This window comes from Ursus arctos, unplaced genomic scaffold, assembly GCF_023065955.2.
Source record: "Ursus arctos isolate Adak ecotype North America unplaced genomic scaffold, UrsArc2.0 scaffold_13, whole genome shotgun sequence".
Taxonomy (NCBI): Eukaryota; Metazoa; Chordata; class Mammalia; order Carnivora; family Ursidae; genus Ursus; species Ursus arctos.
The window spans coordinates 16,251,279-16,276,933 of record NW_026622797.1 but is presented as its reverse complement, the minus strand read 5'-3'; the positions used below and the strand labels follow the sequence as shown (position 1 = coordinate 16,276,933).

Genomic DNA, 25,655 nt, shown 5'->3' with positions numbered 1-25,655 from the left:
AAGCTCTTCCCAGGAAGAGGGAAGCTACCGTAACTCCAAGCAGGAAGGCGTACCGGGGGGCATGGTTCGTGCATCAATTGGCTACTTGTGTAAAAATGTTCGGGAATTTTCAGTTATCCACTGGCACCCGAGGTGCTAGAGCCAGTGTCACTCCCTAGAAGGAACGGCAGCCGGACAGTGGAAGAGAAGATGCCGTACTGAGAAGTGCACACAGAACACTTTTCCAAGCTAAGGAAGCGCACCCGTGCTGCAACATGTGGTCAATGAAAGAGAAATCGGGTAATACTAAAGGAAAACATTCGCTTGCAGCTTTAAAAAATTGCCTTTATTCAGAATCATACTTTTTTTTAAATCTTACCATTATCAAAGTTTAAAAAAATATAGCACTCAGTGCAATGAAATACTACATTTAATTATTATTCAAACACTTAAGGCAGGTTTCTCACAGTTTACATGTGAGAATTTAGCATGATCCAAACTCAAATATCCACTTCTCATATCTTTCAATGTCCGCAGCGGAAACGGACTTAGAGACCTTTTTTAAAGCCATTTCAAAATCCTCCATAGTTGTAGGCATGTGCATTTCTTCTCTTGAAAGATTTCTGATTTCTTCTGGGGTCAAACCTTCAATACGCCTTCTCATTGCCATCAAGGACGCATCCCTAGGTTTTAAATTAAAACACACGGAGTGTTATCTCGATTGAATAAAAACCCGTGAACAGAAAATCTTTTCAGTATGTTATTTGGGAATTATCCCACTACACATACTTAGGTAGAATTGCATAAAATCTTTTCTCAAAATACAAGGCCTAGTCAGAGTTGTTTTTTAGCAGTTAAATCTTCCACAATGAATTAAGGATATTAATCAATTTAAGTAACCGATACTGAGTAGGAAGCCCAAGAAAAAGTAAAAGGGTGTAATGAGTTGAATTTCATTGTAAGTGTCCAACAAAATAAACATCAGAGAGACAGGAGAGAACCAGCCGGTTGACAAACTATTTTCTACACGTGTAGGAAAAACTAAATGATCAAGTTAGCGTGTTTCAGCTTTCCCCTCTGTATTAGTTGTGTCTTTTTGTTTTGGGGGGTTTTTTGTTTTGTTTTTAAAGAAGAAACTTTAGGCTCAAGGACCTCTCCTTTCACCAAGTTTCATCTTTAATAACAGCCACCACTCACGCAAAGGGACGGCAACCTGCAGCTGCTCTCCACCCACACGCTCCCACAGATGCTCGCAACGAACCCGCGTGCTGTGCTTACTCTGCGACGCGCACCTGCCAATAAATACACGAGCTAATACTCCGGACCAAAGCCACTTGAATCAACTGGATTAGAGACTTTTTCTTTTGTACTCCTGTTCCTATCATATTTAAGATGCTTACACTGAAAATGAGATTGCACTCTTCCTGAGTATGCCCAACCCGTTTCACGTTTCTTAGGAAAATGTATACTGAAGAAGTACACCAACATTTTTTTTAATCCAAGACAATTACTGATTTTCTATATTATACCAATTGTTCTAACATTAGCTTCTTGAACTTGTAGCTTTCTACTGCACTGCAGACTGTTCCGTGACATGCAAAATACGCAAATTCTTACCAGCACCTTACCACAAGCTTAATACCAAAACTTGTGTCTGACTAGGTTCTGATGTGGGTCTTTATTCTTCACCCATCTTATTAATTCAGCATAAAAACTTCATAATAGAAGTTTATGCCCACAAAACCCCATGCTTGCAAAATAATTCATACCTGCACACATTGGTAATGTCCGCACCTGAATAACCTTCCATATTTTCTGCTATACTTGCAAGGTCAACATCATCAGCCAATTCCAGTTCACGCAGACTTATTCGTAACAGCTCCTCCCTGCCTTTTGCTAATGATGGAAACAAATTTAAAAATGTAAGCCTTCAACAAAAACAGACTGTTATTTTTTCTCTACTTTGTATGAGAAGTTGTTTTCCAATTCTTAAAGCTCATTTGCTTAAAAACTTAAGAGCCCTTCTAAATTTAAAATTTCCTGGTACCGGGGTGCTGGGTGGCTCAGTCAGCTGAGTGTGTCCGTCTTCAGCTTGGGACATGGTCTCTACCAACTTTAAAATCTCTAGGCAAAACTACCTAAGAGTTAACATGAGCTTTCAGACAAGATTCAAATGCAGATAACCTGATGGTAATGGAATATAGATTCTTTTTTCAAGACGTCGTCTTAATGCCTCATCAATATCCCAGGGAAAATTAGTAGCTGCCAGAACCATAACCATTTTGGAAGGGTCATCATTTTCAGAAGCACCTCCAACACCTAAAAAAAGGGAGAGGAGAATGTAAAAAGACAGGAAGTCAGAGTGTTCAAAATAATGCTCAACCACTTGAAGATCACCACATATTTAGCACTAAATTGCAAGGAAGTGTAATTGTTAAGCCTCCCTACGACTTCTAAAGCTAAATATATGAATTTGTGGCCCGAGAAAAATAAGTTTTAATATGCAAAAGAATAGGACTCAAAATAGATTTAATCAAAAGACCAGCTCAGCTTAATTACATACCAATTACTAAAATTTTTCAAAAACATACATATCCCTAAGGCAAATTTATTTGCATTTATTTCAATTTCATTGCTGAAAATAAGAAATCTGAGCATAGATGCCCATTATCTCTGGCATGTCCCCACAGTCCGAGTCCCCAGTACACCATCGATCTCTGGGACCTACTTGCCAGCCCCTCTAGTCGGCAGGCACCATGTGGCTGAGCCTAGCAGGACAGCTTAGTCAACACACAGACATGCATACCATCCATCTGCACCAGCAGCTCGGCTTTCACCCTCCGGCTTGCTTCGTGCTCCTCTGAAGTCCCTCTGCGACTACAAATGGAATCTATCTCATCGATAAATATGGTGGCTGGAGAGTAAAATCGAGCCTAAATAAAGAAACCATGTAACACCAGGTTTTTATTTCATTTAAAAAATAATCTATAGTAATTAGAAAAGAGCCCAGGAGCCTGCCACACCGCATCTCTCTCTTGTCCTAATATTGGGAAGAAGATAAACTGAAGCAGCTAAAAGACAGCTTCTAATGGAAACTTACATAGACTTAAATATTATATGGCAGTACTTTAACTGGCAATATTTATTCATGAGTGATATAAATACAGAATTATCTTGTACACTACAACAATAAGGTCAACGGTGGCAGGAAAACATCTACAGATATTGGTAACTGTTCCACAGTTCTAGAAAAAAATCAGTTACACAGAACCATTACCTTAAATAAAATCAGAGTCCTTCTAAGAAATCCTAATTGCCATTTTTCATTTGACCATACATTTATTACAGTAACTAAAGAAGTTCATAGTTAATCATTTTTATTTTTAAAGATTTATTTATTTTAGAGTGAGAGAGTATGAGTGAGGGGAGGGACAGAGGGGGAGAGAGGGGCAAACTCCCCCGCCCCCCAAGCACGGAGCCCAACCTGGGGCTTGATCTCACAACCCTGAAATCATGACCTGAGCTGAAATCAAGGGTCGGATGCCTAACTGACTGAGTCACCCAGGTGCCCCCATAGTTAATTATTTTTAAATGAAATATCCAATAAGGGCTAATTTCTCGGGGGTTACCATAAAGACAATAAAAACAAGGCTTAAGACACTGATGGCCATTGTAGCCACCACACAAAATCAAAGGCAACCCACAGGTAGAGAGAGAGGCAAAGGTCAGACATTCCCGAAAACATCTGAATTGCTAGATCTGCTAGTCCTAAAAAGCTAAAACTAACTTCTGAAAATTTCTAGTTACATAACCCAATATGATATTCTTTTGGTTTAAACTCATTCGATTAGGTTTCTGACCCTTGAAAATGAAAGTTCTTGGCAATACAACAAAAATTATAACATTAAGTTTTGGTATGCGTTTGTTACCATGTCGTGAGAAAAATCCCGGACAAACTTATTTAAGTGGCATTATTTAAAATACAGGCCGTGGCGGGTGGGCGGGGGGGGAAGAAAATACAGGCCTTGAGACATGTCTACTTTGAGACATTCTAGGGGATGGGGCTGGGCCTCGGGGAGAGGCAAGTCATCTACAGAGCAGTCAAAACAAGATGAGAGAGGCGGCACAACTTCACTCCCGGCCAGAGTCCACATGATGAACAGGGAAAAAAAATTAAGCCAGTTTTAAATACGAGCCCTAATCAAAAGTCACAAAGGCAGAAGCTCCAAACTGGCTTGTGATTGAGCCCCTCCTCGGTAGTAGGCAACTCAAAGTAGCAGTAACATTCCAGAGAAGCAGGCACTCATTTAAAGATGGTTAACACCAGGGAAGCCAGTAAAAAAAATAAGCCCTTTGATACGGCTCACCATAAAAAATAATGTAAATTAGCACTTTGTTAAGAGGCTTCCCCACAGAGAATAAAATGATCATTTTTCTTGAATATAAACTCTCCATTAGAAAATATATCAAATAATTCTTAAACAGAACAGCTAATATCTATTAGCCCCCGTGAGTCAGGCTCTAGAGGAAGCAATTCGCACGCGTTCGCTCATTTCACCGTCCCACCATTCCGGAGGGAGCTCCCGCATCACGGTCATCCTCTTCCGGATGGAGCAGCTGGGGATCAGGAAAGGCATCTGCCCACAGTTAGCCAGCTAGGAAAGTGACGACAGAGGTGGGACCTGAAGCCGGGCCACCTGACCCTAAAGACTCCATACTTAGCCGTTCCTTCTATTTACCTTACATTTTTTTTTTTTTAAAGATTTTATTTATTTATTTGACAGAGATAGAGACAGCCAGCGAGAGAGGGAACACAAGCAGGGGGAGTGGGAGAGGAAGAAGCAGGCTCATAGCAGAGGAGCCTGATGTGGGGCTCGATCCCATAATGCCGGGATCATGCCCTGAGCCGAAGGCAGACGCTTAACCGCTGTGCCACCCAGGCGCCCCCAATTTACCTTACATTTTTAAAAAGCCTGGATATTCAGGAATCCTGGCAACAGAATTCTTTTTCCCCTGAAGCAAAGGGCAAACTAATTTTCCCAATTCATGTGAGAGGTTCTCCACTAGATTTCTACTGCGGTATAAACTACTGATAAACTATAAAGAACCTGTTAGAATTGGCATCCTGCCATACGAATTATCAAACTTGAAGGAGAAAATGAGAACTGAAACGGGGAGAAACCGTTACAGAAAATGGATAACCTGAAATTGTAAGGGTTTTCATTTGCTTGTCTTGTTTTATTCTGAGCCTAGGAAGTCAGATCTAGTGTTGTATTAACATGGTCGTCTAAGGTTTTGTCCACGATGGAGTCTTTAGAGTTAAGAATGCAAGTCACTGTCCATATCATAAGCATAACTCCGTCCTGATACATATAACTACACTATTTCTTAAATGAGGCAAGACTGAAATAATCAGTGAAGCTTAACAGAGTCTGAAGTCTAAAAAGCTGTTGAATTTAACCCAAACACGCTACTAGAACTTGTTGAATTATAATTCCTTCTACTGATACTCAGATAAATTGGGGCTGAGGAAGGGAAAAGAAACTCAAAGTAACAAGCAAAAAAGTAACAGTCCAAAGTCTGGATCATTAAACTCAAGGTATTTATCATAGTTAATAGATTGCAGGTGATCTAAATTCCCTAACTACTTGATTTTCACGTTCTGCATTACTGATACAACACTGCATTTACCATATTATAAATAAGCCTACTGATTTAAAAAACATAATAATCCCAGACTCCTAGAGCAGATTAGGAATGCAGAGCCCATAATGTGAGCATGCCCCGTAAGCCAACAGAGACGGCTCTTCCTCTAGAGGAAAGGAGACACAGAAAACCTCCCAACTACTCACATGATTCAAGGGTTCTAGCTTCGAGGGCACGGGAATCACACTGTGGGCACAGTACCACCCTGCCTAGCTATTCTACACACTGGAGATGGTTACGACTCACTTCCTCCCCTTTTAGAGAGAAAGAATCATTACATTGGTCTCAAACATTCACCATTTCGAACAGAAGACGAACAAGCTTCTCAGACTCCCCTCTGTATTTGGAAGTCAGAGTTGACGAAGACACATTGAAGAATGTTGTCTTGCATTCCGTAGCTACTGCTTTAGCAAGGAGGGTCTTTCCTGTGCCAGGTGGGCCAACCATCAACACTCCCTGTCGGGAAAACAGCGTAAGTGAAAGATTTACCTGCCACTGTTCTAATTCACAAGAATTCCATTACTAAGAATTAATTTTCAACTAACGTATAATATTAAGATAAATAAAAAATAAACAAAAGGATGTTTTATCACCAAGTTACTTTTTTCACTACAAAAGGTAACTACCTTATTAAAAATCTGGAACTCAGAAACGAGAAAAATATAATCAATGTTATAACACTGACATTATAATAATCATATCCTAACACAAGTACCTATACAATTTGGGTATATTTCCTGCTAGCCTTTTGGTTGAACAAATTAGTTTTTTTGTTATCCAGTTGTACTCAAAGAATGTGCAGAATTCTGTAGCTTGCTTCTCAATATTTCAAGAATTTTTAATAATAAGGACAGAGTTAGCCGATAGCACATTTTCTAAATCCAAGAAAGTTTTTTTCAGTCTCTTTTTCAGATCAGCTCACAACTTTTTTAAAAAGTACCCATTCGATGCAGATAGGTCTCAATTTCTTAAAGACGACTGCAAGAAGTAGAGGAGTCAAGATCTGTAACAGACACATCAAATGGAGTAGTTCTGCATCACGCAACTTGTTCTTACTTGCAAATATGAGCTTGTTCTAAATTAACTTTCCAAAGGTCACACTGTACCTATTTCTTATTCTGGGAACCCTGCAATAGCTTTTGGTCTGAACAAAATTTGGAGCACATAACATTTCTTTTAATTTAAAATTTTCCTTAAAATAAAATAAAATAAAAATTTTCCTTATTTATTCTTTCCCCTCGCTTCCCTGAATAAGATAAATACTGGTTTTCTACAGCAATGTACTCGCCATTCACTCTGACAACGCCATTAGCAGTCATAAACTTACTTTCCATGGTCTCCTAATGCCCTTAAAGAATTCTGGCATCCACATTGGTAACACCACAGCTTCCTTAAGCAACTTCTTAGCTTCCACTAAATCAGCAATATCATCCCTGAAAGAGGAGATATTTCATCAACACCCTCTTAGATTACATATTTAACCGTATGCACTCATTCTTGCGAACCACAGCAGCACACGGTTTTACGCTGCTGCCAGACTGCGAAGCCCCTCCCTGGGCACAGTGAACTCGCACGCTGTGATGAGGCCGCCACACGAGCCAGTACACAATCGGAATCCTCGGTTCTTGGCTATAATGATTTCCAACTTGGTGAATAAGAACACCAGTCTATAGGCCCACTCAAGTATTTATCATGCCATCTCATTTTATTTTATTTTTTTTCCTGTTTTTTTTTAAATGTTTTTTTATTATATTATGTTAGTCACCATACAGTACATCCCTGGTTTCTGATGCAAAGTTCGATGATTCATTAGTTAACACCCAGTGCACCATGCAATACGTGCCCTCCTTACTACCCATCACCAGTCTATCCCATTCCCCCCCCAACGAAGCCCTCAGTTTGTTTCTCAGAGTCCATAGTCTCTCATGTTTCATTCCCCCTTCTGATTACCCCCCCTTTCTTTATCCCTTTCTTCCCCTACCGATCTTCCTAGTTCTCATGTTCCATAGATGAGAGAAATCATATGATAATTGTCTTTCTCTGATTGACTTATTTCACTTAGCATTATCTCCTCCAGTGCCGTCCATGTTGCAGCAAATGTTGAGAACTCGTTCTTTCTGATAGCTGAGTAATATTCCATTGTATATATGGACCACAACTTCTTAATCCAGTCATCTGTTGAAGGGCATCTCAGCTCCTTCCACGATTTAGCTATTGTGGACAATGCTGCTATGAACATTGGGGTGCATATGGCCCTTCTCTTCAATACGTCTGTATCTTTGGGGTAAATACCCAGTATTGCAATGCCTGGGTCATAGGGTAGCTCAATTTTTAACTTTTTAAGGGACCTCCACACTGTTTTCCAGAGTGGCTGCACCAACCTGCATTCCCACCAACAATGTAGGAGGAATCCCCTTTCTCCACATCCTCTCCAGCAACTGCTGTTTCCTGCCTTGTTAATTTTTGCCATTCTAACTGGCGTAAGGTGGTATCTTAGTGTGGTTTTGATTTGAATTTCCCTGATGGCTAATGATTCTGAACACTTTTTCATGTGTCTGTTAGCCATTTGTATGTCCTCATTGGAAAAGTGTCTGTTCATATCTTCTGCCCATTTTATGATTTATTTGTTTCTCGTGTATTGAGTTTGAGAAGTTCTTTGTAGATCTTGGATACCAGTCTTTTATCTGTAGTGTCATTTGCAAATATATTCTCCCATTCCGTGGGCTGCCTCTTAATTTTTTTGATTGTTTCCTTGGCTGTGCAGAAGCTTTTTATCTTGATGAAGTCCCACATGTTCATTTTATCTTTTGTTTCTCTTGCCTTTGGAGATGTGTCATTAAAAAGGTTGCTGTGGCCGATGTCGTAGAGGTTGCTGCCTATGTTCTCCTCTAGGATTTTGATGGATTCCTGTCTCACATCGAGGTCTTTCATCCATTTAGAGTTTATCTTTGTGTATGGGGTGAGAGAGTGGTCAAGTTTCATTCTTTTGCATGTAGCTGTCCAATTTTCCCAGCACCATTTACTGAAGAGACTTTTTTCCACCGGATGTTTTTTCCTGCTTTATCAAAGATTAGTTGCCCAAAGAGCCGAGGGTCCATTTCTGGGTTCTCTATTCTGTTCCATTGGTCTATGTGTCTGTTTTTGTGCCAGTACCATGCTGTCTTTGTGATCACAGCTTTGTAGTACAGCTCGAAATCCGGCATTGTGATGCCCCCAGCTTTGTTTTTCCTTTTCAACAGTTCCTTGGCAATTCGGGGCCTTTTCTGGTTCCATACAAATTTAAGGACTATTTGTTCCAGTTCCTTGAAAAATGTCATCGGTATTTTGATCGGGATAGCACTGAAAGTGTAGATTGTTCTGGGTAGCATGGACATTTTAACTATGTTAATTCTTCCGATCCATGAGCGTGGAATATTTTGCCATCTCATTTTAAATTCTTGCCCTTGTGATGCTCATTCCATAAACTCCATGACTTAGAAACAATGAGCCCATTAAAAAAAAAAAAAAAAAAAGAATAAAAATGGCATAAAGCAGAGACAAGGCTACAATATTGCTGCTTTGCCCCAACCCTATTAAGAGGTGGATACCAGGGATAAAGAGTATCATAGAGACTACTATGAAGTCATCACCAACCACTAGAAAATTCTTACTGCTACTACTATTACTGGTACATGTGGCATTTTCATGAAAATATATGTTCACTGTATAAATACCAAGTACCAAAAAATATTTTAAAAATATCCCCAAAACCATACCTAAAAATCATTAAGATTTTAATGAAAAATATATAACAGAATGTACCTAACTTTGTGGGAAAGGGGGCCTCTTATTAATTTTTTTTTGAAAGGAAGCTTTAGAACTTGGTGTGATCATTACAGTTCTTCGATTAGATGTAATAAAGTTGAGAACCACTGCTCAAAGTCCTAGAAAATAAAAGCAACATCCATGGGATAAACCTACAGTACAACAAGCAACAATGGGGCACCTGGCTGGCTCAGTCGGTAGAGCACTGAAACTCCTGATCTGGGTCAGGGTTGGGAGTTCAAGCCCCACCTGGGCACAGAGCTTACATCAGAACAAAAATCAAAAGCAAACAACACACACGCGTAAGAATCCCTGCCATTTCACCATTAGAGGAAGTCCCAAAAAGAAGATGAAATTTCTGTGATCTTTAGAAGATTTTTTTTATTTAATAGAAACTTTTTTATCATTTGTTACTTTATTAAATAAAAGAAAAATCTCAGACAAAAATTTGGTATAGCCTGAACCAAGTGCTGGGTTCACACCGCATGCACTCTCATTCCATCCCCAAGACTGACCTTCAGTGCATTTACTGAAAAGTAACGGTTCCCTTTACTTTCCCTAAAAGCATTATCAGCACCTAATTATCTTTTTTTTTTTAAGATTTTATTTATTTATTTGACAGAGAGAGAGAGACAGCCAGCGAGAGAGGGAACACAAGCAGGGGGAGTGGGAGAGGAAGAGGCAGGCTCCCAACGGAGGAGCCTGATGCGGGGCTCGATCCCAGAACGCCGGGATCACGCCCTGAGCCGAAGGCAGACGCTTAACGACTGAGCCACCCAGGAGCCCCATAGCACCGAATTATCTTGTTGTGATAGAACTTACCAACGAACGTTGGGATTCTGAGAAATTATATCTCTTTCCAAAGCTTCTACTAAGTCCTTGTCATATCCAGTACTATCAAACTTACTCGTCTCTGGTTCGGTAACTGCAGCCGGTGACTTGTTCTACATCGGGAGAAAAACACAAGAGCTTCTGTTTGACTCAAAAATTATACTCAGAGACAAAGACTGGACCCCTAGTGATATTTTTAAAAGAGCTAATAGTACAAGTAATGAGAGAATCCAAGACTATTAAGTCATCCTTCTACACCAACATCTACACCAACATGTAAGAGTTTCATAATCATTTTTATTTTTACATAAAAAGTATGACAAAAGTGTTCAAGAAAAACAAAAATATCATGCATACAAATTGGTGAGAATCAAAAAAATCAACACTGAGATGAACTGTGGTTACTGGTTAATATCAGATATGTATGGCATTTATCTCAAAACTTCAGAGGAGACAAACTTAAAGCCAGATGATTTATGTAGCTAAGATTACAGCTCACTTTTTTTTTTAAAGATTTAATTAATTAATTTGAGAGCGAGAGTGAGAGCACGCACGTGAGTTGGGGGAAGAGCAGAGGGAAAGGCAAAGAATCTCAAGCAAACTCCATGCTGAGCATGGAGCCCCTGAGGTCACGACCTGAGCCAAAACCAAGAGTCGGATACTTAACCAACTGAGCCACCCAGGTGCCCCATCTATGGCTCACTCTTAACCACCTTCTTGGCCCTCACCAGTGTTCCTGAAATTTCACTCTTCACTGTTCCCACCCCACTCTGAAAGACATATCTCAGTCCCCAGGTGCGATTCCCTCCCACCCACTGTGACAGCAGCCATCAGGGCCAGAGTTCCTAAGCCTGTACTGAAGTACTCCAGGGCACAAAGGCAAACTCACAGAGCACTGCAAGATAGTTTACATTTTTTAGGGAAACCCAGCATTATCTGTAGAACACTGGGTGAATTACCAGCTCCAGGTAGTTCCATTCCACATTAAAACTGCTATATTCTTTTCAATAATGCCATATTTTTATGAAGCTGGGTTTCTGGCAGTTTCTGTGATAAAAGAAATAGTGGGAAAAATCAAGGTGAAAGGAATCACAGTGAAATATCCACTCTGCCTCCAAAGTCTGAGAAACTGAGCCGATTTCTATACTTTATTCAAAGTGGTAAGATGACAATACCAGTCAACCGGTACAAGTTCTGTACACATAATATGTAGAGCAACCACTGAAAAAGCTAACACAAAGGGATATACTCAAAACCACTACAGAATATCAAAATGTAATTCTAAAAAATGCTCAAGTAACCCCCATGCAAAGGCCAGAAAAAGAACACAGAAAAATAAAACAACAAAAAAGATCAGAAAACCAAAAGACAAAACCCACCAGAGACAGAGCGGGGCCTTACATAATGATAAACAGGTGAATCCACCTGAGACAACAAAGCAATCCGAAATGTGAATGCATCAAACAACAAAGCCACAACATCTGAAGCAAAAGCCCATAGAAGTGAAGGAACCGGCAAACCTTCAGATACAGCTGGAGACTCCAGCAGCTCCTCTCCCAACAACTGACAGCACGACCAGAAAGAGAATCATCAAGGACACAGGAAAACTGAACAGCACCATCATCCAGCAGAATCTAACCGATATTAACAGAAAGTCCCACCCAACAAGGGCAAAATACACATTATTTTCAAGTGCTTATAGAGCATATTTCAAGTATTCACAGAACATATACCAAGACAGACAATATCCTGGGCCATAAAACAAACTTCAATAACTTTAAAGAAACTGACATCATATAGAATATATTCTCTAAGCACAAAGGATTCAAACTAGAAATGAATAACAGAGACGTAACACAATCTCTGGACTACCAGGAACTAAATAATACACTTTTAAATAACTGCAGAGTCAAAGAGGAAGTCTCAAAAAAAAAATTTTTTTTTTAAAGATTTTATTTATTTATTTGACAGAGAGACGGACAGCCAGCGAGAGAGGGAACACAGGCAGGGGGAGTGGGAGAGGAAGAAGCAGGCTCCCAGCGAATGAGCCTGATGTGGGGCTCGATCCCAGGACTCTGAGATCACGCCCTGAGCCGAAGGCAGACGCTTAATGATTGAGCCACCCAGGCGCCCCTCAAAAAAAAATTTTTTTAAATACATTGAATTGAATGAAAAGGAAGATACAATATAATTTCTGGGACATAGCTAAAGCAGTACTGAGAGGGAAACTTACAGCACTAAATGCATACATTAGGGAAAATTCTTAAATTAATTATCTAAACTCCCACCTAAGAATGTATAAAAGAAGAGCAAAATAAACTCAAAGCAAAGAGAAAAAAGGAAATAATAGTGGTAAGAGCAAAACCAATGAAAAACAAAAACATAGGGAAAAATCAATAAAACAAAGAACTAGTTCTTTGAAAAGGTTAATGAAACTGACAAACCTCTAGCAACACTGAAAATGAAAAAAACAGAAAACCTATTATCAATGTCAAGAATGATCTACAGACTTGCAGATGCCAAACAGTAACGGAATCTTACAAAAAACTGTACATACATAAATTTGTTAACTTAGACAGAAGTGATTACACCTTGAAAAACAAACTACCACAACTTATCTAATATGAAAGACTATTTAAACAGCCTTACAACTACTGAGGAAATTGAATTCATAATTTTAAAACCAAAAAAGAAACATCCAAGCCCAGATGTCTCACTGGACAATTTTATCAAACATTTATACAAGAATTGCCAATTTGACACAGTCTCTTCCAGAAAATAGAAGAAACACTTCTTCCCAATTCGTCATTTTTGAAAAAGGTATAGAAGCAATTCAATAAAATACAGCCTTTTCAACAAATGATGCTGGAGCAATTGCACATGGACAACAGGAAAAAAGTGAACCTCAACAGAAGTCTCAGCTTACACAGACATCAACTCACAAAAGATCATGGGCTTAAATGTAGAACATAAAATTATAAAATTTTTAGGGAAAAAACAAAAAATTTTCAGGATCCAGGGCTAGGCAAAGAGTTAAAACCCTGACACCATATGGTACAATTTAAAAAATGGAATACTGGGCTTCATCAAAATTAAAATATTTTGCCTTGTAAAAGATCCAGTATAAAGGGGGCGCCTGGGTGGCACAGCGGTTAAGCATCTGCCTTCGGCTCAGGGCATGATCCCGGCGATCTGGGATCGATCTGGGATCGAGCCCCACATCAGGCTCTTCTGCTATGAGCCTGCTTCTTCCTCTCCCACTCCCCCTGCTTGTGTTCCCTCTCTCGCTGGCTGTCTCTATCTCTGTCAAATAAATAAAATCTTTAAAAAAAAAAAAAAAGATCCAGTATAAAGGATAAAAAGGTAAGTCGCACACTGAAAGAAAATATTTTCAAAACACGTATCTGACAAAGTGCTAGTACCTAGAATAAATAAAGAACTCTCAAACCCCAATGGTAAAAGAATGGACAACTCATTCTGACAATGGGCAACAGACTTGAAAGAGAGACACTGCACTGAAGAGCACGTGTCGGTGCTTGTTTTCCTTTCCTCTAGTCATCTGGACAGCTACTCTTAAGGACAGACCAACTCAATACAGAAAGATTGTTAGAATGTACTGATTACTGAAAAGAACAGATTATGATTCCACTTGTGCTAAAAGATAAAAAATCATGCATATGGAAAACGATATACCATGGGAGTACCCGTACTCAGGAGGGGTAGGAATGTGAATTTGAGGGATTTTTTACTTAAGTCTATTTTCTGATTTTCTAAAATGAGTACATTACAAATGATTTTAAATAGGATAAAAGTCTATTCACCTTTTATGGCTTAGTAGTTTTATTTCTTCATAAAGTTTTCTGACTACCACCAACCTCTTCTAAGAATTCTGTTCTTTCTAGTCATTACTTACTACCACTGTTAAGCATCTCATTATTCCATAATTACTTGAAATATATTAATCTGATCTCCCCAAGTATAGTTTCTCAACAACAGGTACATATTTTCAAGACACACTAGCTGACTCGGGGAGAAAACCTATTTCATACATTTGTTCTCCGGCTATCCTATACCCCTTGCTCAAAGTCCTGAGGATGTTAGCAATTAAGCAAAGTCTACATTCAGCAGAGACACAGATAAGACCTCCTCTTATTGCAGCTAATCTTATGTTTATTTAGTATGCTTTCTTTTCTTACTCTATCTTGAAACAATAGAGAACAAAGAGTGGTGGAAACACTATACGTTTTAAAACTGAAGGCTAAAATACTTTCACTGATAAACAAGAACTTTTTTCTTAAGTGAGTTTCCTTTTAGAGGATTTATTTTTGTCTTGTTTTTAACCCAACAGTTCTACTTTTGCATTTGTATCCATTAAGGAGCACTTTGAATGCAGTCACCAATATCTGAAATATCTCACTATATTTTTGAAAAAATGCAATGGTAAAACTGTTTAAGCCAACAGCAAATACAGTAAGATCTCAGTTACCTGGAATGTGTGGGAAATAGTAACAGCTAACACGAAGTACATGCTGGGAGCCAGAATAAGTTATTGCACTTATCCTATGAAAACTCTAGGAGACAGGTGTTAAAATAATTCTATGTATGAGGAAATAAAACTCAGAAAGACCAAAGAGCTTATGGTAACACAGCCAGAAAGAGGAGAGCTGGTGCTTCAACACAGGTCTACCCGTATCTAAAGCCCATGCTGTATTTTTGAAAAGCTTTATGCTTTTCTGCCTCACCAGCAAGATCATATTAATTTAATCTCTCTTGGACAAAGGATTTGCTGATTACTATTGTGCCAGAAAATGAGGAGCTACTCAGAGAATGATGAGTACATGTCAAAAAACACACAGGATCTAGCTTCAAAAGTCACACTCCTCAAATCTCACACAATTTAAGCATCAAAAAGATAGCAACAGATTATAATTCACTGAATCAAGTAAGAATCCATGACTCCACACTGATAAAATTGAATAAAGAGAAAGAGATGAAGTTTTTCCTTACAGTAGGATGCCAATTAATGTAAAAGAAATAACAGCATTAGAAAATCATGATTTTTCAGTTGTCACAGGAATAACTGATTTAGGCAAGCATCACCGGATGCGAAAACAAGTAGATGAAATTTTGATGAAAAATAGGATATTTATATAGTCTCAAGGTATTTCCCCCCAAATTATTATAAAGGGAAACAGTAACTATATAGTGGAGAGCCCGGGCAGATAGCACCCTAACAAAGCACTCCAATCTACCACAAGTCACAGAACAAATAAACATCCTGTATCTCCTTACTATACACTGTGAAGAACAAAACTTCCCTTCGATGGTATTCCTGTCCAAAATGCATACCCTTAATCTAATCACAAGGAAACACCAGGAAAAGCCCAAACTGAGAGGCATTCTACAAAACAACTGGCCTGTACTCTTCAAAAATGCCAGGCCAAAAAAGAGAAAGGCTGAGAGAAATTTCACATTAAAAAGATGAAAGAAAATGACAGCTATATGTAACATACGCTTCCCTACTGCGTCCTGGCATGAGGGTAAAATGAGCTACACGTGTCATTACTGGGATAACTGGCTAAATTTTACGAGGGCCTGTGGATTGATACAGTCCTGCACCAATGTAAACTGTATGGCATTTGACGACTGTATTGTGTTTATGGAAAAGAATGTCCAAGTACTTAGGAAACACACTCTAAAGCATTTAAGGGTAAAAGGACATGATATCTACAATTTACTCTCCATGTTGCAGAAAAAGAAAATGTATATAGAGAGTAGATGAAAAAGCAAAAGGGGCAAAATACTAATAACTGGTAAAACTGGGTAAGTTTATACCGTTCTTGCAGCCTGTACGCAACTCTGAAATTATTTCAAGATATAAAGATACAAAAAAATACTCCAAAATATGTTTAGTAGTCAGTGGGAAAAATCCCAGTCTAGGTGGAATATGACTAAGGTTTTATTAGAGTCTGATGGTTTTGATGACTAAAAAGTATTAAAATTATACAGTCTTCATTTTTAAGGTTAATAAATATTTCATTTATGAAAACCAGTAACATTTACCTTTTCCTCTCTTCCTTTACTCTGTTCTTTCTTTTCCCGACAACGAACAGCTTTCCCTCTGTCATTGTGAAGATTGTGTGCAGATGAACGGTGAACTCTGACGGTTGTACTTGGACGGTTACCGTGTGGCTTAGGGTCACCGTACTGAGGAGACTGGCGTTTTCTAGGTCCTGGAGAGGGTCTAATTAGACACAAGGTCATGAAAATCATAATGAACTGGAGGTGGTCCAAATACAGATGAACACATATCATGTGTAAGTTGGAGTCCATGAACTAAAGTAGCCGAGGCAATAACAGAACTAGATAACAAGATAGGACTAAATGAACAAAGTCACTGAAATCTAAGGCCTAATGGTTATATTCAGCGGTCTGTGCTGATTTCCCGAGAAGAACGGGCTGCAGTACAGTTATATGGTAGAAATAATAGAAGGCCAAGTGATCATCACCTCTCCTTTGAGAGGAAATCACTGGTGTACAAGGATGAATAAAAAATTAGTCTGATTCTTAGAAACTGAAAAGACAGCAATTATCAAAGAGAGTTTTATCAAAAGACCCAGAACACACACAGGTACAGGAGTCATGTTTATCCACTGGCACATGTGCAAGCTGACACTATTTTGTTTAGAGTATTTCATAGTTCTCACATTTAATTAATACAACTAAATCATTTTCCCACTGAAAACACTGACCTAACCACTGCTGTGGACAGTCACAAGAAGTAATGTGTAGCACTTACACACATCACCTGTCATCGTTATTTCTGCGGCAGGACTCAGACCTCTCAAATATTTCTCAGGCTCCTAGACTTGGTTGGGGCCATTAAAATGAGCAATAAAAAAGGTAAGAGAGGCCTATCCGCAAATACCTCAGGTATAGTTAAGAAAGAAGGTATGTAAAACTAGGCAAGTATGCCAGAAAATGTAAAAGAGACCAAGTGCTATCAACGACCTCAAGAGGACAGAAAATAAACTGGGCCTGGAAACAGGAGATGAACTAAACAAGTATAGCTGCAGCCAAGAAAATCAGTGTAGAAGAGCAAAGAAATCAAAACGAGCTTCATCTATGTAAAGGTTTATAAGGACACCCACTATAGACAATGGTGAGCATCCAAGGAGGATACTGGACAGAGAAGGTGGTTTGGTAAGTAGAAAATGTGAATACCAGTTCCAGAGGCTAGCTAACTGCTGCTGGAAAGCCTTTGGAAAGATGAGTCCAGTGCTGAGTAGGAGACACCAACAGAGGAAACAGAAAGCAGGAGGATTTTGCAGGTTACAAATGTTATGGAGGCATGAGATGAGGGCCTGGCTTAAGGCAGTAAGCAATGCAAATCCGAGAGACACACTATTAAGAAAGATACTCCTAGACATGGAAAGTTGAGAATGAGGATTTGGCAGGATGATAAAGACAAAAAGGAATGATGGGGGTTCGATTTTGGATTGAGACACTTGGGTAGCCAGTGTAGGTATTCCTTTAAAATATGTATTTATTCCCCTCTTACTAGAAAAATAATATAAAACAGACACTGAGATATAATCAAGTATAAAGAATAAAAGTCACCTGTAACCCCATTACCCAGAGTTAACCACTTAACACATTAGTTTATTTTCTTATAGCTGTCTTTCATTTAATCAGAATTGGAACCGTTATATATACATGCATTCATATTGTTCTCTAATCGTATCATAAGGCATTTCCTGTATCATCACCTCATAAACGGCTTTTAATGACTAGAGGGCAGTTACATGTAAAATACGCCACTTTTTATCCACATCTTACTGCTAGCTATTCATTCCTCCAAACACTAATATACTGAACTATTACTATTGATTATTCTATGCACTGGGAATAAAAAAAATTCAAATAAGTTTAATAAAACCTTTACTCTTAAAGACTTACATCGGTGTGTGTACATACGTGTGTGGAGAGGGGGCTTCGATGAAGACAAACAGTACACAGATCATGCTACGTGCAGTCTAGAAAAATAAAGAAGGGTAGGGGCTCTCATTGGGGGGAGTATTTCAGGTAGGGTGGACGGAGACAGCCTTTCTGAGGTAACATTTAAGGTGAGACCAGAAGGAAACGAGAGAACAGTCATCAAACATCTGAGCTGAAGGAAAGGCAAGTGCAGAGAACTGAAGCATCTGGTGTTTGACTTGCTCGAGGAAGAAGAGAGCTGTAAGAACTCAGGTTCTAGAGGTAGTGAGGAACCGGACCGCGCGTGCTGTTGAAGGATATGATGAAAACTTTGGGTTTTATTGTGAGATGAGGAGGTATCTGAGGGATGCTAGCTGGCTTTTAAAAGACATTTTAAAAGAATCACATTTAATAGCTCTGAAGCTATTTCCAATCTTTGCTCTAAAAGTGAACCTCCTTGTACAAACATTTCTGTGCATGACCATAGAAGAGAACATTGGATCAGCTGAATCTGTTCTTTAAATGGGACTAAAATCTAGCTGATGACAAGGTTAGAATCACCAACAGAGTTCAAGAAAGAGTAAGCCCTCTTTGGCATGAGTACAAATTGAGACTAACAAAAAATAAAAAGTTTTGAGGGATATCTAGTTGAGGGAGCAAGTAAAATAAACTACAGAAAGAAGCAAAGACCCAGCAAATAAAGTCAAAGAGGAGACCTTTATAGTTAATAGTGATCCATCCAAGGCAATTAAGATTAGGGACAGAAAAAGATATTGAAGAAAGCAAGAAGCAATCAGAAGGGAAACTAGGACTTATAATCACAGAATTTCCTAGATGAAGAGGCTCAATGAATTCAACTTCCTACTACTCCCAAGAGAGAATCCTCCTGCCTTTGCTTCTTAGATCGAGGTGACCAAAGAATTCATTAAATTTGAAATGAACTAAATTTTCACTGGGCACATGTATTTATCAGAAAGTTCTTACCAATAAGTGAGAAAGGAGTTACAGAGCTGTTATGGACTGAATGTTTGTGTCCCCCCAAAACTCATTATGTTAAATCTCTCATCCCCAATGAGACCATTTAGAGTAAGGGAGTAATTAAAGTTGGGGGCATCTGGCTGGCTCAGTCAATAGAGCATGTGACGCTTCATCTCAGGTGGTGAGTTCAAGCCCATGTTGGGCATGGAGCCATGCTGGGCATGGAGCCTACTTAAAAATAAATTAATTAATGAAATAAAGTTAAATAAAGCCTTGATCTGAGGACTGTGAGAGACACCAGAGAGCTTGATTGTTTCCAAACACAGAGACAAGGCAGCTGTCTGCTTGGAAGAGTCCTCAGGAACCAAACTAGCTAGCACCTTGATCTTGGACTTTCAGCCTCCAGAACTGCGAGAAATAAAGCCATACGTTTCTGCTGTTTAAGCCACCCCGTCTGGTGTATTTTGTTACAGCAGCAGGAACGGACTAATAACACAAGGGCCAAATGAACATCCTCCAGAAAGAGAAAAGAAAAAAGAAAGTAAATAGGAATAAAACATACTTATAGGCAAGAAAAAATAAAAACACAACTTGACTCATCTATTATTAGTTTTACTGAAATTAAGAAAAAAGTAATCATTGGGGCGCCTGGGTGGCTCAGTCGTTAGGTGTCTGCCTTCGGCTCAGGGTGTGATCCCGGTGTTCTGGGATTGAGCCCCACATCAGGCTCCTCCGCTGGGAGCCTGCTTCTTCCTCTCCCACTCCCCCTGCTTGTGTTCCCTCTCTTGCTGGCTCTCTCTCTCTCTGTCAAATGAATAAACTCTTTTAAAAAAAAAGTAATCATAAATGTAGAAAAAGATCCATTTACAAATATTCACTTTATAATAACAAAAAGGGGAAAACAACCAGTAGGAGCATGGTTAACTATGTAGGTTATACATAACCCTTTAAAAGCACCAGAGAAAAAAGTCTGATGTGGCTTATGAATCATCAGTGCTTACAGTATGAAGAGCCAATTACCCTATCTAGTGTCCTCATCAGAAATTGGGGCTAAAAAATTAGTACCTACTTTCTGAGACTGTTTTGAGAATAATATATATAAAGCAATGAACACAGTATCCAGCATACAGTAAGTAATGTAATTACACATTACAGTGTAATGATTGTTGTCTAGCATTAGGATTTTTGTTTTTGAAACAGGGTACAAATTTATATATTACGGATATAATATACCTATGAAAATAAGCAAAGACTAGAAGTTGCACTGGAATGACTATATGACTTGCCCCTTTCATGCATTTTCGTATTTTTCTTTAATGAGCCTACGCTGTACTTTTTATTTTTTTAGTGAATTCTAAAATGTAACAGAAAATACAGTATACATAAAAGTGCTTATGAGCAAAGGAAAAATTTAGTAAATATTCAAAAGATATGGGAGTCACTAACAGAACACTGGTACTTTTATCTGGAGCTGAAGAAAATTAAGGTGGCTAGGAAGCAATCAATACCCACTAGTTTATCTTAAAGTGGAGAGGGAACACTTTGGTATGGTACTTCTCAAAGTGCGATCCAGGGATCACCAGGAGCTCCACCTGCTGTCTACAGGCATACCTCGTTTTACTGTGCTTCACTTCATTGTGCTTTGCAGATACTGTTTCTGTTTTTTACAAAATGAAGATTTGTGGCAACCTCATGTTGAACCAGCCTATCAGCACCATGTTTCCAATAGCATTTGCTCATTTTGTGTCTCTGTGTCACAATTTTGGGGATTCTTGGAATATTTTAAGCTTTTTATTACGATTATATTTGTTTAGGTGATCTGTGATCAGAGATTATAACTTGCTGAGAGCTCAGATGATGGTTAACATTTTTTAGCAATAAAGTATTTTTCAATTAAGGTACGTACATTGTGTTTTTTAGACATAATGCTACTGTGCACTTAACAGATTACAGTATAGTGTAAATAACTTACGTGCACTGGGAAACCAAAACATTTATTTGACTTTGTTTATTGTGATACTTGACTGTGGTGGTCTGGACCCGAACCTGCAGTATCTCCTAGGTAAGCCTGTATTATATCAGACTCTCTGGGAGTGAAAACCCAGAATTCACATTTTAGTAAGTGCCCCAAGAGGTCTTTAGGTATACTAGGGTTTGAGAATAAACGGTATGGCAGAGAATGCCAGCTTTGTAATCAAATACACCTGTTCAAATTCTAGCTCCACCAATCATTAGCTTTGTGATAATGGGGGAAAGTTACCCAACTTCACTGTCCATCAAACTATCTTATCTGAACTACAAAGAAAACATGACTTATTTGAAAGGTTAACTGTGAATAAATGAAATAACATGTGTAGCCTCTAATAGTGCTTGGGACACATGAGCACTCCACATCTGGCACCTACCATGAAATACAATCAAGAATGAGAGTTACAAATGACAACGTGAAAGTGAAAAACACCCAAGCAGTGTCTTCCTCAGCGAAGGTTCTCAAACTGATTAGGGGGCAAAGGACCTGCAAGTCAGTGTTTTTTGTAGAATGCTATTACACACTCACATGTTTAAATCCACAGTGCAAACCAGAAATTCTATTATGTGAGTGGAATAGACAAGTGACATCCATCTGACACTTGTCAGTAAAAAATGTGCAGTGAGGGGCGCCTGGGTGGCACAGCGGTTAAGCGTCTGCCTTCGGCTCAGGGCGTGATCCCGGCGTTATGGGATCGAGCCCCATATCAGGCTCTTCAGCTATGAGCCTGCTTCTTCCTCTCCCACTCCCCCTGCTTGTGTTCCCTCTCTCGCTGGCTGTCTCTCTCTCTGTCAAATAAATAAATAAAAATCTTTAAAAAAAAAAAAAAAATGTGCAGTGAAACTAAGCATGACTGGCTGTGAAAAGCATTTCAGTAAATATCACTTTCACCCACTGTTCATTTGCCAGCTCCAGGTAAGAGGAAGCTGAGGGAAAAAACGCCAAAGAAAAACCTAAAATAGAGAACATTTTATCCTTTTCTTCCTGTGAATTAAAAAGCCCATTTTTCATTTTAACAATTTTGATGAATGGCAGGATTCTGTGACAGCCTGTTTGAGAACCAGTGTTTTAATCTAACTCCCTCACTTTACCTAAGAAAAATCTGAAGCCTAGAAAGGGTCCATTTTTCCAAAGCTACAAACAGTGGCAAAGATAGAACGAGAGCCCAGATATTTCAATTGCCAGCTCCTTCCATAAGATAATCTTGTCTCCACTACTGTAAGCTCATTCACAAAAGCCTATTTTGGGGTTATTTCCACCTAAGTTTAATTTATCGATATGGGTCACAGTTACATGATACACAACATAAGACTTCTAAAAGGCGTTCAGTAAAAAACTCTCTGCTGTCCCTGTCTCTCGGCCACCCGGCTCTCCTAGATACAGCCAATGCTATCAGCTTCCTGGGCTGATCTGTTTCTTAAAAGCTCTCCACTTACCTTCGTTCAACGGGTACAGGCAAGGACCAGACTTCCCCCTCGGAAGCTGGCAGCTCATGTTGTGCAGCTTTCAGTGGAGTGTTGTCTAGTTTAAAGCTCTCCAGTGTTTTCATAATATCCTTAACATGTTTAGCTTCCACATTTATTTCCTGCCAAACCTGGTTTCAAAGGAGAACATGGTTCTTTAAATATCTGTAACCAATAAATCACTGCCAGGATTAAACCAGGGCCATTTATTAGAGACATTGGAAACCTCCATTTTGACATCAGCTATCCCATAAATCACACCAAAATATTCTGTCAAAATTTTTAAGAATGGTTCATTAAGCTTTTGTTTTCAATTGCAAGAGAAAATGAATTAAATATTCTGACCAATTAAACCATGTTACTAACTTATGGTTCATATTCAAACTGCATAACATATTAAAGTTAGCAATAACTTTCTTTTTGGAAATTTTGATAAAAAATTATCCTTTTGTACATTGCTTCTTTGATGGTTTTTATGCTATGTTACTGGACTTTTAAAATGGTAATGAGAATGCACTAATTTCATAGCTCACTAATGGAGTGAAAACTACAGTTTGAAAAACATGGGTTCAGATGACAAATGGCCCAATTCACATACAACCAAGATCTTTTTAAGCATTCCTGACTCAATTTATAAACAATATATACAAAATATTGAAATAAAGTTGGTAATGTCTGGTTTTAAAACTAAATGATTTAAGTAGCTTCACAAGAAAAGTATAGACTTTTGGGGCACCTGGGTGGCTCAGTCGGTTAAGTGTCCTACTCTCTTGGTTTTGGCTCAGGTCATGATCTCATGGTTGTGGGATTGAGCCCTCTTTTGGGCTCTGTGCTCAGCAGGGAGTCTGCTTCCCCTCTCCCTCTTCCCCCCTGCTCCCCTGCGCGTTCTATTCTCTAAAAACAAATAGGGGCGCCTGGGTGGCTTAGTTGGTTGAGCATCTGGCTCTTGATTTTGGCTCAGGTTATGATCTCAGGGCTGTGAGATCGAGCCCCAAATCCAGCTCCAACTAAGCCACCCAGACGTTCAACAGGCAGTCTGCTTGAAATTCTCTCTCTCCCACTGCCCCTCTTCCTGCTGCCCACCCCCGCCTCCAATAAATAAATAAATCTTAAAGAAAAAAAAAAAGCTTAGACTTTTAAAATAAACGTCTCCGGCCTACAGGGGCACCTGAGTGGCCCAGTGAGTTAAGTGTCCAACTCTTGATCTCAGCTCAGGTTTTGATCTCAAGTTGTGAGTTCGAGCCCTACCTTAGGCTCAACGCTGGGAAGTCTCCAGCCAACGAACATAAGTCTTTCAGTGACAAATTTAAGACTCTTTCCAAAATAAAATACTTTCCTCTTCAGGTAATGTAAGGGATATGAAGAGGCAGATTTAGGGGAAAAGGTTTAAGTTCAAAGAGGTAGGGTATTTTCTCTTTTAAAGAAATTAGCTACAAAAATGGAATACTATCAAAAATCTGAGGGATAACATTCTACCGAGAAGACCAGCTTAAAAAGACTATTAAATTCTGTAACATTTCTTTCCTCTGTGATGTAGCTGAACCTTGTAAAAAATGCTACCTTCAAGTGGACTTATAACTTCCACACTTTCTATCTGTAAATTTCTATTGGTCCTCAGTGACTAACATTCCTCACATGGGATTCAAATATGGTCTGCTTTAGAATATTCGACAGAGAATATCATAGCCATGAGATTCAGCTGTCACCTACAGTTTCAACAATGGCTTAATAAAGGTGATTCTAATTTTACCAGGTAAAAAAATGTGATGTAGGAAAAAAGTCAAAGCCATTATTTTTTTTAATCTATTAGATTCCAACAACTGTAACTGAGTAGAACTCACAATACTGATGACAGTGAATATGGACTATTACTAATATAATAAATCAAATTTCAAATAACATTATATACAAATCCATGTAACAAACCATACACTCTTCACGTGTAACTGCACAGGGCACTGACAATCTCTTTAAGTCTTCTCTTCTGAGTACTTAAACCATTAAAACACACAGCAGCCACGATTCTTACCTGTTGCCATTTCTGCTGGAGATAGGTATCTTTGACTGAATACAGATACTTGTTCATCTGGTCAAGAACTCCCTGATAATACACCATCGCAGAGTCATAGTTGCCCAGTAGGGCATACTCGCGGGCCAATTTTACATTCTCACTAATCATAAGAAGACTCATGCTCAATTGTAAGCTAAAAAAAAAAGGGGGGGAGAAAGAAACATTTTCATATTGTATGTCTCCTAAAAATAAGTACACAAAGAGTTTCTCTAAAGTATACTTCCTGGGGCTCCTTCAGGAAGCTCACAGTCACACACACCGCACTTTCCATCTCTGTATATGCTCAAGCCATTTCTTCTCCTTCAAAGAAATTTCTTGGTTCCCACAGGCAAACCCCACTGATGCATCAAAGCCCAGCTCCGAGGGCAGTTCTCCCAGCTCATCTGCCCTCTGAACTTCTCAGTTTAAAATAAACTCTCCCCCTTCTAGAAGCCCCCTGGCGCTTTACTGGGACCTTTCGCTCAAGACCCTTGTCTACTCTGAATTATAGTTCCTGATCTATGTCTTATCCCTACTTGGAGAGCAGGATTTAGATCTGCAACGTGTGAGACCCTGCGCTCAGTGCAAGACGCACAAGTCTCACTAAGCATCTGCAGAACAAGCGCCCCACGTCCGACACAGTTTTTGGAAGGCAGTGCGGAATAATAGAAAGCACGTGTGTTTCCAAGTTAGAAAATTCTCGGTTAGAATTATAATTCTGCCACCTTGGTCAAGTCCCTTAACTTTTCTAAGCTTCAGTTTTTAAATCTGTAAAACTGAGATAGTAACTACTTCCAAGACTTGCACTATAAAGAATAAATGACTATTTAAAGTACCC

At 39.0% G+C, this 25,655-nt stretch overlaps 1 protein-coding gene across 1 annotated transcript in view; it reads right to left on the bottom strand.

Moving 5' to 3' along the window:
- Positions 1 to 303: 303 nt before the first annotated feature.
- Positions 304 to 25,655, bottom strand: part of KATNA1 (katanin catalytic subunit A1) — a 34,393-nt gene continuing 9,041 nt past the window's right edge. The window contains exons 2-11 of the mRNA XM_026505021.4: positions 24,797 to 24,971; positions 22,741 to 22,898; positions 16,384 to 16,564; positions 10,312 to 10,433; positions 7,013 to 7,118; positions 5,983 to 6,141; positions 2,786 to 2,912; positions 2,164 to 2,298; positions 1,749 to 1,875; positions 304 to 662 (exon numbers count right to left, since the gene is read on the bottom strand). Of these exons, the coding sequence (XP_026360806.1) occupies positions 464 to 662; positions 1,749 to 1,875; positions 2,164 to 2,298; positions 2,786 to 2,912; positions 5,983 to 6,141; positions 7,013 to 7,118; positions 10,312 to 10,433; positions 16,384 to 16,564; positions 22,741 to 22,898; positions 24,797 to 24,958 (1,476 nt within the window). The 5' untranslated portion in view covers positions 24,959 to 24,971 and the 3' untranslated portion in view covers positions 304 to 463. The remainder of the gene's footprint in view (positions 663 to 1,748; positions 1,876 to 2,163; positions 2,299 to 2,785; positions 2,913 to 5,982; positions 6,142 to 7,012; positions 7,119 to 10,311; positions 10,434 to 16,383; positions 16,565 to 22,740; positions 22,899 to 24,796; positions 24,972 to 25,655) is intronic.